The sequence below is a fragment of the Amblyraja radiata genome, chromosome 9 (assembly GCF_010909765.2).
Source record: "Amblyraja radiata isolate CabotCenter1 chromosome 9, sAmbRad1.1.pri, whole genome shotgun sequence".
Lineage (NCBI taxonomy): Eukaryota > Metazoa > Chordata > Chondrichthyes > Rajiformes > Rajidae > Amblyraja > Amblyraja radiata.
Window position 1 is genome coordinate 27,505,728 of NC_045964.1, and position 14,433 is coordinate 27,520,160.

The 14,433-nt window shown below is 40.2% G+C and overlaps 1 protein-coding gene across 2 annotated transcripts in view; it reads right to left on the minus strand.

Annotated features, from left to right (window-relative positions):
• Positions 1–8,924: 8,924 nt before the first annotated feature.
• spred1 (sprouty related EVH1 domain containing 1) overlaps positions 8,925–14,433 on the minus strand; it is a 99,192-nt gene continuing 93,683 nt past the window's right edge. For both annotated transcript variants that reach the window (XM_033026948.1, XM_033026947.1), the window contains exons 5-6: positions 13,784–13,945; positions 8,925–13,322 (exon numbers count right to left, since the gene is read on the minus strand). In XM_033026948.1, the coding sequence (XP_032882839.1) occupies positions 12,663–13,322; positions 13,784–13,945 (822 nt within the window). In that variant the 3' untranslated portion in view covers positions 8,925–12,662. The remainder of the gene's footprint in view (positions 13,323–13,783; positions 13,946–14,433) is intronic.

Sequence of the window (14,433 nt, forward strand, 5' to 3'; positions counted from 1 at the left end):
TGCCTCAAAACTCATTGGCCGCGGTTCATTCTACAGCAAGCCAATGAACCCAAACATACTGCTAAAGCAACAAAGAAGTTTTTCAAAGCTAAAAAAATGCTCAATTCCTGAGTGACCAAGTCAATCACCCGATCTGAACCCAATTGAGCATGCCTTTTATATGCTGAAGAGAAACCTGAAGAGGACTAGCCCCCAAAAACAAGCATAAGCTAAAGCTGGCTGCAATACAGGCTTGGCAGAGCATGATCAGAGAAGCCGCCCAGCAACTGGTGATGTCCATAAATAGCAGACTTCAAGCAGTCATTGCATGCAAAGGATATGCAACAAAATACTAAACATGACTACTTTCATTTACATGATACTGCTGTGCAGGAAACATGTTCCCGATGTTGGGGGAGTCCAGAACCAGGGGCCACAGTTTAAGAATAAGTGGTAAGCCATTTAGAACGGAGACGAGGAAACACTTTTTCTCACAGAGAGTTGTGAGTCTATGGAATTCTCTGCCTCAGCGGGCGGTGGAGGCCGGTTATCTAGATACTTTCAAGAGAGAGCTCGATTGAGCTCTTAAAGATAACGGAGTCAGGGGATGTGGGGAGAAGGCAGGAACGGGGTACTGATTGGGGATGATCAGCCATGATCACATTGAATGGCGGTTCTGGCTCAAAGGGCCTAATGGCCTACTCCTGCACTTATTGTCTATTGTGTCCCAAACATTATGGTGCCCTGAACTGGGGGGACTATGTATAAACACAGCTGTAATTTCTACATGCTGAAACCAAAATGTATAAAAATGGCCTATGTTAAAATCTGACAATGTGCACTTTAACCACATGTGTTTTTTTATTTTACAAATGTCAAGTTGTGGAGCACAGAGGCAAATAAATAAATGATGGGTCTTTGTCCCAAACATTATGGAGGGCACTGTAGCTGTTGGGGCAAAAGGATTCAAGGGACATGTGGGGAAAAAGCAGGAACGTGGTACTGATTTTAGATGATCAGCCATAATCATGTTGAATGGCGGTGCTGGCTCGAAGGCCTACTCCCGCACCTATTTTTCTATGTTGTTCTTTCAGTTTTTCTGCAGTCCCTCTTCTCAGGTCAGGGAAAAGGAATGATGCAAATACTTTCAGAATCCATTAGAATAATGGATATATTTTACAAAATACTTTAATAATAACGTTCGGTAGACAAAAAAGCTGGAGAAACTCAGCGGGTGAGGTAGCATCTATGGAGCGAAGGAATTATAATAATAAAGTGTACATGCATACAAGCCTCAATTCACCCCTTCCCCCCCCCCCCCCCCCCCTCCCTCCCCTCCCCTCCTTGACCTTGGAGATCAGTGTGCCTGTCTTGCAAGTGTGGTGTCAGGCGTGCAAACAACGTGTCAGATACATTTTATCTGGTCAGATGTAATTAGAGCCTAAACATCTGATCTGTGAGGCGATTGCAATTAGTTCACATATTCGACAAATGGGTTTGAAGAATTTTGTGGACACACTACTGGTGTTACCTGTTAACATATGGATGCATTATTGGCCTGTACCTGTATTTACTGATAAAGACTAGGACTATTTCTTGGAAGCTGAGGGAATATCTTATAGAGATGCATAAAATCATGAAGGGAAGATACAAATGTACTTTAAAAATGTTTACACAATCACAAGAAGAGCAACATCAATATAAAAGTGAAAAGTGAAAGAGTGAGAGACTGAACTAAGGTTTAAGGCAGTGCAACAATTGCTAAATCATATTTTCTATACAACTAATAAAGAAACTTTTTCAAGCTGCAATTTAAAAATCAGTGTGAAAATTATGACAATCAATATTTGGAAAAATAGATTCAAAAAGCTAGTACAAACTAGCTTTTCTACTACAAACCCACTGACTCCCATGGCTATCTGGACTACACTTCTTCCCATGCTGCTTCCTGTAAGGACTATCCCCTACTCCCAATTCTTCCGTCTACGCCGCATTTGCACCCACGATGAGGTTCCAAACCAGGGCATTGGAGATGTCCTCATTTTTTAGGGAATGGGAGTTCCCCTTATCGACTATAGATGAGACTCTCCCCAGGGTCTCCTCTATATCCCATAGATCCGCTCTCACTCCCCATCCCCACTCGTAACAAGGACAGAGTCCACCTTGTCCTCATCTTCCACCCTACCAGTCGCCATATACACCAGATAATCCTCCGACATTTTTGCCACCTCCAATAGGATCCCACCACTGGTCACATCTTCCCATCTCCTCCCATTTCGGCTTTCCGCAGAGACCGCTCCCTCCGTAACTTCTTGGTCAATTCACCCCTTCCCACCCAAACCAACCCCTCCCCAGGTGCTTTCCCTTTCCAGCAACCGCTGGAAATGCTACACTTGTCGTTTTACCTACCCCCTCGACTCCATCCAAGGACCCAAGCAGTCTTTCCAGGTGAGGCAGAGGTTCATCTGCATCTCTTCCCAGCTCTCCCCCAGCCTACTGTCTCCACCTCTTCCTTTCTTCTTCCCCCTCACACCAGTCTGAAAAAGGGTCTTGATCCCAAACGTCACCCATTCCTTCGCTCCATCGATGCTGCCTCACCAGCTTAGTTTCTCCAGCGTTTTGTCTACCTACAAAAAGCTAGAGTAACTCAACGGGACAGGCAGCATCTCTGGAGAGAAGGAATGAGTGACGTTTTGGGTCGAGACCCTTCTTCATATTTAGCCAGATGCAAGTACTTATTAATACCCATTGAATACCATGAGGGGAATAGATAGGGTGAAGGCACAGAGTCTTAATCAAAAACAGAAGACATAGGTTTAAGATAAGAGAGGAAAGATTGAATAGGAATCAGAGAGTCAACATTTTCATTTAGAGGGTGCTGGGCATATGAAACAAGCTGCCGGAGGAGGTAGTTGAGGCAGGTATGATAACATTTAAAAGCACTTGGACAGGTACAGTACATGGATAGGATTTAGAAAATATGGGCCAAATTCTGGTAAATGGGATTACCTTAGCTGAGGAATCTTCGTCGGCATTGACGAGTTGGGTCAAAGGACCTGTTTCCATGTTGTATATTGTATGACTATGACTCTCTATAACCGAATGACTTCAAAATCTAATCTGCAACTTTGCACAATATTGTTAGAAGCCAGTGCAAACATTTGTTTTCGTCTGCAAGGAGATAAATAGCTCTCAAGATTTGAACTTAAGTTTCCTTGGTTGTTTCCTGTAGGCTAAAATCCAATTGAAATTGGTAATGATGGTGTACATTTAAATTAATGTAATTTTAAGTTTATTTTTCAAGCCGTTAATATTGCATAAAGACTTTAACACGCAAGGCTGTCAAACAGTGCACAAACGGATTTCAATCAAGATACCAGAAGCTGGGGAGGGAGGATCTCTATAAGCGAGTTCAGAAATCCGAAAAACGCAAGGAATTATGGGATTTGTCAAAGGTCATTCGTGAAAAAAAAAGCAAACTGAGGGTGCCAGGTAGCGGGAGAGCGGGCTGTAACAGCGACAGAGAAGGGGCAGATGCGAGTGGGGAGACGGTGAGAGGTGGTAGAGAGAGAAGGGTGGTTTGTGTTTTGCTCACAGATGTGTTTAGTTTAACATTCCGCGGGGAGTGCCGGGGTTTGGACGTTGGTTGCAGAGGCGGGCAATGTCCCCCAGTCCCTCACTCCAGTCTGGGGCGGGGGGGATGGGGGTGGAGGGATTGTCCTAGCACCGGGGAGTTCTTGGGGAGACGGGGTGTCCGGGACCAGCAGTGAAGATTCCTCTCTCCTCATCTCTCTTCCCATCCCTCTCCCTCTATCTCCCAGTCCTTACCTCCCCCACTCCCCCCCCCCCTCCACCCCCACTCTCCCTCCTCACCTCCCCAGGATCTCGATGTAAACCACCGTCGGCCCCATTTTCTCCACCACGTCGGCGATGAAGTTGTACTTGAGGCAGGGACTGTCGGGGGGGGGGGGGGGGGTGGGCTGAGCGGCCTGAAGCTGGGGGAGGGGGAGGGTGAGGCTGCGGCCGTGTCCTTGCCCCGGGTCCCGCTGCCCCCAGCCTCGCCTTTACCTGGGGACAGGCGTCGCTCTGTAGGAAGGAACTGCAGATGCTGGTTTAGACCAAAGGAAGACACAACATGCTGGAGTAACTCAGCAGGACAGGCAGCATAATTGGAGAAAAGGAATAGGTGACGTTTCAGGTCGAGACCCTTCTCCAGAGATGTTGCCTGACCCACTGAGTTACTGCAGCATTTTGTATGTATCCCCGTTGTTGACTGGTGCTCAGCTTTCACCGGCACCGGGGAAGTTAACTGACAACCACTGGATAAGGTGAGAGGTGCATCTGACATTCCCCGGCCCATCGGGGAATGGGTTCCTCGGGAGTTGGAGCAGAGTTGAGCTGGAGATAGTGCTTGGTGTAAATTTGGGGCCGCCACTGCTCCGGGCCAGTGCTCCGTCACCCCGGACATCTTCGGCAGCCCCCGGACAGGGATGGGACACTGGGGAGGGGACGGGGACGGTAGTGAGATCACCCGTTCACACTTGTTCTACATTATCTAACTCCAGTGGCAATTCAACAGCGCTTGCAGCGTCGGAGACCCAGGTTCGATCCTGACTACGGATGAAATGCAGGTCTGTATACACGCAGCAGCTCAGCTGTTTACCGTGAATGACCAATGACCTGGGCATGCGCAGTCGGAATACCGAACTCACTTATTCAAAAATAGCTATTTCCGGGCGAGCGGATAAATACAGTAAGTAACATTCTAAAACCTGACACAAAATCTCTACCCAAAGAACTTCTATAATTGTACTTGGCTTTTGTTCATATTTGAGAGCTGAATGACAACCTGTAACGAAAGTGGGTGAGGCATTGGTTGATCATTGTTACATGGGAAATAAGACGATTTCTAGTCCTATTACTTTGAATATAAAAGCGCTAGCAAAGATCAGTGAAATTTAATGGCAACCACATTTGGACTCCATTTAGTTGTCTAGAATAGGGTAAGCTGAGTGTCAAAAGTATCACTGCAATTTTGCAAGATCCCAGTAACACCATGACAGCTATCACAAGATGACAACCTCAATGAAGCACAATAAAATACCTGTGTATAATATGTATATCCATGACTAGCATGTGGAAAAAACATGCTCTAGTAAAATAAGGTATATTATGAATCCAGTTTGGAAAGGGGACAGTTGTAAACAGCTCCGAAATGGTTCACACCACCATAATCATGTCGGTACAGATGGGCTGAATCTTGCAGACTGGCCATTTAAACTGACTAAATCCTGGATTTGTGCATTCATTCCATATCTCCTGGAGATGAGTTCAGGGGTTTGAATTAGTCCCTGTACTTAAATGCTGGACTGCACATGGAATCCCATGATCTTGTGATGATTTACACCTTATATTCTGTGCCAGTCTGAAATCCTACTGATTTTCATTAGGATTCTTCGCCTGCAAGTTAGAAGACATCATTTCATGCAATTAATTGTCTTTAAGCATCTTGATTCGGAATTTTTTTAATTTGAAATATTAATTTATTTAAATGCTTAAAAGTATTACTTAAATACTGAAGTAAAATGTCTATGAATATCAGAGATGTTTAGAAAATAGCCAATGATAACTTTGACAGTAGGCAAAGATGTACTATCCCACAGCATTGCCGACAAAGATCAGGTAAGTTCTGATGCCATGACATGATCTGACTTAAGGATTTGGAGAGCTAGCAAGATAAACTGTTAAAGCTGGTCCAAGATATTAAAAACCCATCATTCATAACAGCAAGAGTATAGATGTTCCATGATCTTGACTCTACATGCATTAATAAATGCAACCCCCAGCTGGTGGAGCTGTTGCCTCACAGCACCAGAGACCTGGGTTTGATCATGACCTTGGCTGCTGTCTGTGTGGAGTTTGCCCATTTTCTATGTGACTGTGTGGGTTTCCTCCTCCCACAACCCGAAGACGCGTGGGTGTGTGGGCTGCTAGTATTTGTAGGGAGTGGATGTCAAAGTGGGATAACATAGAACTAAAGTGAATGTGTGATCGATCGTCAGTGTGGACTCAATGTGCTGAAGAGCCTGTTTCCATGGTGCACCTCTAAATAAAACTAAACACCGTGATTAGTGGCATAATATAGTGCATTCAGAAAGGATTCAGACCCCTTCACTTTTTCCACATTTTGTTACAACCTTATCTAAAATGGATTAAATTCTTTTTTGTTTTTTAATCATCAATCTACACACAATACCCCATAATAAAAAAGCGAATATTTAGATTTTTTTGCAATGTAATTAAAAATAACTGATAAAATCACATTTACATAAGTATTCAGACCCTTTACTCAGTACTTTGTTGAGGCACCTCTGGCAGCGATTACACCCTCAAGTCTTCTTGGGTATGATGCTACAAGCTTGGTACACCTGTATTTGGGTAATTTCTCCCATTCTTCTCTGCAGATCCTCTCAAGCTCTGTCAGGCTGGATGGGGAGCACAGGTATTTTCAGGTCCCTCCAGATATGTTTGACTGGGTTCAAGTCTTCATCAAGGATCTCTCTATCCTTTGCTCCGTTCATCTTTCCCTCGATCCTGACTAGTCTCCCAGTTCCTGCCACTGAAAAACATCCCCACAGCATGATGCTGCCACCACCATGCTTCACCGTAGGTATGGTATTGGCCAGATAATGAGCTGTGCTGGGTTTCCTCCAGACGCAACGCTTGGCATTCAGGCCAAAGAGTTCAATCTTGGTTCCATCAGACCAGAGAATCTTGTTTCACATGGTCTGAGAGTCCTTTTGACAAACTCCAAGCGGGCTGTCATGTGCCTTTTACTGAGGAGTGGCTTCGGTCTGGCCACACTACTGTAAAGGCCTGATTGGTGGAGTGCTGCAGATTTGGTTGTCCTTCCGGAAGGTTCTCCCATCTCCACAGAGGAACTCTGTCAGAGTGACCATCGGCTTCTTGGTCACCTCGCCGACCAAGGCCCTTCTCCCCCGATTGCTCAGTTTGGTCGGGCGACTAGCTCTATGAAGAGTCCTGGTGGTTCCAAAGTTCTTCCAGTTAAGAATGACAGAGGCCACTGTGCTCTTCGGGACCTGCAATACTGCAGAAATTGTTTTATACCCTTCCCCAGATCAGTGTCTTGACACAATCCTGTCTTGGAGGTTGACAGACAATGTATTTGTCTTCATGGCTTAGGTTTTGCTCTGACATGCACTGTCAACTGTGGGACCTTATATGTGTGTGCCTTTCCAAATCACGTCCAATCAATTGAATTTACCACTGGTGGACTCCAATCAAGTTGTAGAAACATCTCAAGGATAATCAATGGAAACAGGATGAACCCAAGTTCAATTTTGAGTGTCATGGCAAAGGGTCTGAATACTTATGTAAATGTGATTTTTCAGTTATTTCTTTTTACTTTGCAAAAATTCTAAACACCTGTTTTCGCTTCTTCATTCTGGGGTATTGTGTGTAGATTAATGATAAAAAAATTAATTTAATCCATTTTAAAATAAGGCTGTAACGTAACAAAATGTGGAAAAAGTGAAGGGGGTCTGATTACTTTCTGAATGCACTGTATACATAATGCACAAAATACATGGGGAAAGATAGCAAACAAAACATTGTTGTAGCCAACTGAAAATATTGTCAGATGAAAATAGTACCATGTGATTCCTGACATTAAATTTTGATTTGCCGTTTGCACAAAACAGATGTATTTTTTGTGGCATATTCAGATCTACGATCATGCAATAAAACTCTCCCCATACAGATAATGCTACCTTACTGAGCTCTTTTTACCAAAAATATATAGCATAGACTCATCTAAATCAAATGTCATCCTAAAAATACACATTTTTTTCCACACATGATAGAACTACATTTGAACAAGTAGTAAGTGAAAAGCATTTGGCAATTTATTTTTGGGGAATTACCATAAGTAGCATACTTGCTGTATGACTCTATATCTCAATTTGGTGTTTGACCCTATATCTCAATTTTTGTACATCAGCATCTTTAGTGTTTCACCGTGTGTTTTACTTCATCAGGTTGCTTTTGCAGTGAAGAAAGCGAATGGTATGTTGGCCTTTATAACAAGAGGAATCGAATATAGGAGCAAAGAGGTCCTTCTGCAGTTGTACAGAGCCCTAGTGAGACCACACCTGGAGTATTGTGTGCAGTTTTGGTCCCCTAATTTGAGGAAGGACATTCTTGCTATTGAGGGAGTGCAGCGTAGGTTTACAAGGTTAATTCCCGGGATGGTGGGACTGTCATATGCTGAGAGAATGGGAGCAGCTAGGCTTGTACACTCTGGAGTTTAGAAGGATGAGGGGATATCTCATTGAAACATATAAGATTGTTAAGGGTTTGGACACGCTAGAGGCAGGAAATATGTTCCCAATGTTGGGGAAGTCCAGAACCAGGGCCACAGTTTAGGAATAAGGAGTAAGCCATTTAGAACGTAGATGAGGAAACACTTTTTCTCACAGAGAGTGGTGAGTCTGTGGAATTCTCTGCCTCAGAGGGAGGTGGAGGCAGGTTCTCTGGATGCTTTCAAGAGAGAGCTAGATAGGGCTCTTAAAAATAACGGAGTTAGGGGATATGGGGAGAAGGCAGGAACGGTGTACTGATTGGGGATGATCAGCCAAGATCACCTCGAAGAGCTGAATGGCCTACTCCTGCACCTATTGTCTATTTCCCCTCAGCTTTTTATTTTGCAACTGTACAAAATTACAATTATTTATCTGCAAGACAATCTTTGTTAACTAATCTAATTTTAACATTAATTTATTGTCTTTATATCATTAATCTCTAATTATTACTAAACAATCTCAAAGATTTAAATATACTTTGGAGTAATTACATTCAGTAAATTGTATTACCTACTTGGTATTTAGACTAGCACTCTGGATTACAGAATATTACAGTAGACAGAATTAAAGAAATTAAAACTTACTGTTTTATTACGATAGTTATTTGATATGTCAAATTACAAGTGTATGATGTAACAAAATCAGTTAAACTTATATGCATATTTACATTATATATATATTTGAGAAATTAAGAAGCTACACCCTCATACATGTAAGAAATTACACCATAGCAGGAGTTAAACTAAATTGTACATCACATACTTTATATCTTTTCAACACAAAAATTAAAAATACCTAAAAATGAAATGTACCAAGTACAATATCAGTTACATTTAGGAGTTTTTAAATGTACAGCGAGGCACTTTTTTTTTTGAAGTTGGCTGGGTATCAAGCAAGTGGCACTAAGCAAATAATAGACAGAACCTGGGGGGGAAAAATCAAAAATTACTAGACATTCTGTAGATTAAGATTTTCTCTCATTTTAAAAGCATAAACATTTACAAAAAATTGGAATTAGAACATAATGACGTTGAAAAGATAAGGGTGGAATAAATATCATCCATACTCAGAGGGGTCAATTAGCATTGTTAGCATGCCTTTTAGGCTTTCTTTAAAACTATAAAGCAGACATTGCATATAAATTCAGTACATGGCTAGATGCACAATATTAGTTAGTAGTGCCTGCTCGTTATTAGGCCAGACTATACCTATAACAACAAATAACACTTTGCAACAGCCAGCAAGTTGTTCTTATGGGGATAATCATATCTTGTATTCCATAGTGTTAGCACACTCAGCTCTTCTCTGGACCCAAAAGAAAATAATATAAAGCATTTTAAGATTATATTGAATGTTTAACAGGTAAAATTCCACTCCAAATTAAATAGGAAATGATTTGCACTATGATAATATTTTTTCTGGTAAAGGTTCTTTGTTTAAAAAGTCACAAACTCAGATTTCATCTGCACATCGGAAAAGGTGTGAAATGAAGCATGCCGATTTTAAATTAAAAAGCAAGCACGATCAGAGCAGAAAGTTATAGAATGGTCTGCATGTGCAAATCTATTTGATTTGTGCACCAGTTCACTTTCACAAATGTACTTTAAAAATGTTTACACAATCACAAGAAAGGCAACATCAATACATGAGTGAAAGGTGAAAGGGTGAGAAACTGAACTTAAGGTTTAAGGCAGTGCAACAATTGGCAAATTATATTTTTCCAGACAGCTAGTAAAAAACTTTTCAAGCTCTGCCTTCAATTTAAAGACCAGTTTAAATTATGACTAAAACAATATTTGGAAAAATGAAATTGATTTAGTCAGATACAAGTACTTCTTAATATCCATTTAATACGAAAAAGAAGATGAACGCACTGGTTTCTGACCAAACCCCAGATGAGCAGTAAATGCAAAACATTGATTATGTAAGGGATTCCCAGGTATAATGAGACTGGCCGAGATGTACAGGTGAAAATACATAAAGGATGAAATATGGAAACCTGTGGAATATTTAGAAATCCATGCATTAAGAATTTCCTCTCAGGTTATTGCATTATTGGACAACTTCTGACAGAAATCCTATCTAGTCGACATTATTCATGCAGCATTTTCAGTTTCTGATACAATAATTGATAAGACTTAGCTTTAGTTAAGCCTATGTGGATGGTTATAACTGCAGTTAAAGAAATGTCAATCAGACCCTTTTCCTCAGCTAGCTTTCAGTTGTTTCAAAAAAGTCAGGGTAAATTAAGGGGCACTCAATGGAGCATGGACATATTGTTTTTCAAAATGTGCACAATGGAAATGCATGTAGAAATACAGTATAAGCAGTACTCTAAGCACAATTCAATTGTTGTTTTGAATCCCCTAATGCTCAGAGAACTAATGAAATCAAAGCATGGATGGAATTCTATAATGAAGAATTACGTACTCAAAACTGCAATAGAAATTACTACCCCTCACCACAATTTTCCTTGTGAAGCCATTCTATTAGGTACAAAACTAGAAACAAGCTGTTTAAAATTCAGTCTCATATCTTTAGCCTCTACTTTCAATGTGAAATAATACTCAAAGTTGGCTTATGTACAGAATGCTGTCAGTTCATTCCATCTACTCACAGCTGATAAATAAATGCATTCTAAAGTGAAATATTTTACAAATGGGATTATTTATTTACATATTTAAAAGTTAGAACTTGGCCAAGCAGCTTTACCCTTGTCCTAAATTTTAAATGTAATTTTCTTGTGAATAAATATAATATTTAGAAGCATTAAACCTTTGACCAAAGATGATCCTACCACAACCACATAAGCTTGATTTTCCCCTTCAAATTCAGACATGAAAAAATGTAGAAAAAACATATAAAATGAAATGTGCCCATGTCCCCTAATTAAAGCATTTATGTTTATTCTACATATTACTTGACAACCATAGGCTCTGCACAAAGTGAAGAATGCACACATTGATTTTTTTTAAATTCAGAGAAAATGAATGTGCATATTAAACTCAAGAATTTAATCCATTCATTGTCAAAATATGTCTTCATTGTGTAGGCCTAGTTCCTTGCAGTCTGCATGGCTCCATTGTCAATTCATTTTTTTCATCACATTAGCACAAAACCACATTCACTTTTACAGGAACCACTCTACACTAAAGATGCAGATATGTCTGTGTGCAAAATTTATCCAGGGAAATCAACATCTAGTGGTTGTTTTTTTAAAGTAAAAGCATTTGACTTTATAATCTCAGAACAAATGAAATTAGCATAGTTTAGTATCATTACTTTTAAATGTTCTAACATACGCATAATTTACAACTTAAAACAAGATTTTTCCAAAATGACACGTATAGTTTTTGTAGCCTGCAGAGATAATGCTAGGTCTGAAATGTGTGAATTGACTAAAATCTTTTAGATTTTGAATAGCATATACGATTCCCAGTTACATCAATGTATTAAGACTTTTAATTTCTTGGGCCATTGACAGAAAACTTGCTGGTTGTGCAAAAATCTGGAAGTGTTTTTCATTTACCTAGAAATCTAAATATGTTCGTAACTTTCAATAAATTTCACATAATCATCTTAAGATCAGGAATTCTATGTTTTTGTGGGGAAGGTGGAATAATATTCAAAATAACACAAAATCATAAGCATGCATGCACATTACAATGAATTAAAATGATGTACCTATGGTCCATTACATATCAAAATCTTGATGTAGGACGGAAAGATTACATTTCTTCAAGTACAAGCCATATCTCAAATTTAGTTATTTGACACTTTACATGTGTTAAATAATTTGTAATTATTCAGACAGTAAATTCATCTGTGCTGCTGGATAAGTGATTCCGTAAATGCACTTAGTAATACTTATTAGAACCAAAATCTAAAATAATCTTTCTGAATAAAAATCAACCAGTTCCTAGTGTTTTTAATCTGAAACGCGAGTCTCTGCATTAAAAGCTTCATGTGAGACACCAGGCCCCATAGCCAATTCAATGTACAAAACTGCAAAATGAATACCTTCTGCATAATTACATACAGTGTTCACTATTAACAGCTAAATATCTCTCTGCTTCACAAGATCTCTTGAGTTAGGCTGTGCCATGCGAAGTATTAGATGTGGTGGCCTTGAGAAATGTTATTATCATTTAAAACACATCACTTCTCCTCTAAACTTGGAAACTTGCACAACTCTGCAACTGATCCTGGCTTTATATACCAAAGGGGCAAAAACCCTCCTGAGCCAGGATTGATGTCATCTGGAGTGAAACTATTCGCACAGCTTGGCTCCAACTGGTCACATCATCCAGCTGCTTTGTGCTTCCCTCCGCAACATCCACAAATCTCACCACAATGGTGACAGGCTCTCAGAGGGAGATAGCAGCACATACACGGTGCAATTACAGACAAGGCTATAAGTGCCAGCCATCGCAAACAGAATTTGTCATCACCAGTGTCACATGAACATGGGTCAGAGAAATCTCCCTCAGAGTCCGACATGCAGTGATAGAGCATACTCTCAGCACACAGCATGCAGCTCACTTGATAAATGCACTTCTTGATTGGGTCTGGAGCATCCTGACATTGTCCTCTTCGGTTCTCCTCATGATTAAACATATCTCGACAATATATACACCGAGAGCGCTCTCCATCCTCTTTCCTTCGTTTTGATTTTTTTGATTTTAGTGAAGTGGAGGGCTGTGCTTTGAATACAATAGAACCTTTTGAATCTTTAACAGAGTCAGATTCCATCCCTTGCACTGAAGGATATACATAATCATGTTTCTTAGATTCAGGTTTAAAACACACATATGAGTCTGCTTCAGTTTCCAAATCATTCTTTCGCACAATGGGATGTCTGTAGTCTTCATAGCCCCTAATCAAAACATCTTTTAGAGGATTTATCCTCACCACCTCATCTTCATCTTGAAAGCTGACATGTCTAGTTGATTTTAATGTGATCTGCAAGAGATTTTAAAAGGTTTTCTCATTAGAAATCTAACAATGAGATTGAATTATCCCAGTTGGAGAACAAAAATAAGATGTGTAAAACAGCTTATTACACAGATATCATGAAACACATTTGGAAGTTCCTTTGACTAAGCTGGTAAGGTCTCAGTCACTGGTCAAGGCAAAATTTATGCCACCAAGGCTGACACTACAAAGTTAAAATATACTTCTGAAAAACACCATAATGAATCAAAATAATAAAACTGAAAACGTGCTTTAAGAAAATTTCAATACACAGATACAGGACCCCATGCATCAGCTCTGCAAATACCCACTTTCTGATAATATCTGATTGCAAATATTCCAATAATCAAATTATGGAAAATTATGACAAAAGCATCCAATTTTCATCACTGTAAAATAGTTCCATGTATTTCAATTTACATTTTCTAAAATGAAACAATAAATGTTACCTGATTCTGTTGAGCAGGAAAATATAATCTTCGAGAATTGAATTCCTCAGGTGGAGGGGTTCTAACGTAGCAGCTTCTGCAAGGTTCATTGGTCACCACAGTGTCACTTCGTAAAACTCTCTCTTTTCTTTTCAAAGAATCAGCATCATTTTCTTGAGGAAGCTGAAACAGAACACAAATATCTTTCATTATCTACAATGTTTGGTTAATTCACTTCAAATTCTAAACATAGTATATTTTCATTTTGACCACCAGAGGTCAACCTACCACAATTCCTGGAAACATTCCACTATATAAAACAATGCTGTATCCTATGGGACTGTGCAGATCGATGTCTGGAATTCCACAAAAGTGCCACCAAGTGACTTCCTGCATGAACTGTAAAGTCTTGACCTTGGCTGGCTGCTTATTTCCAATCAGTGCTCTTATGCACAATTCTTTTAAGATGTCCAATGCATAGGACATAGAAAAGTACAGATAGACACAAAATGCTGGAGTAACTCAGTGAGACAGGCAGCAACTCTGGAGAGAAGGAATGTGTGAAGGAATTCTCTCCAGAGATGCTGCCTGTCCCGCTGAGTTACCCCAGCATTTTGTATCTATCGTCGATTTAAACCGGCATCTGCAGTTCCTTCCTACGGTACAGCACA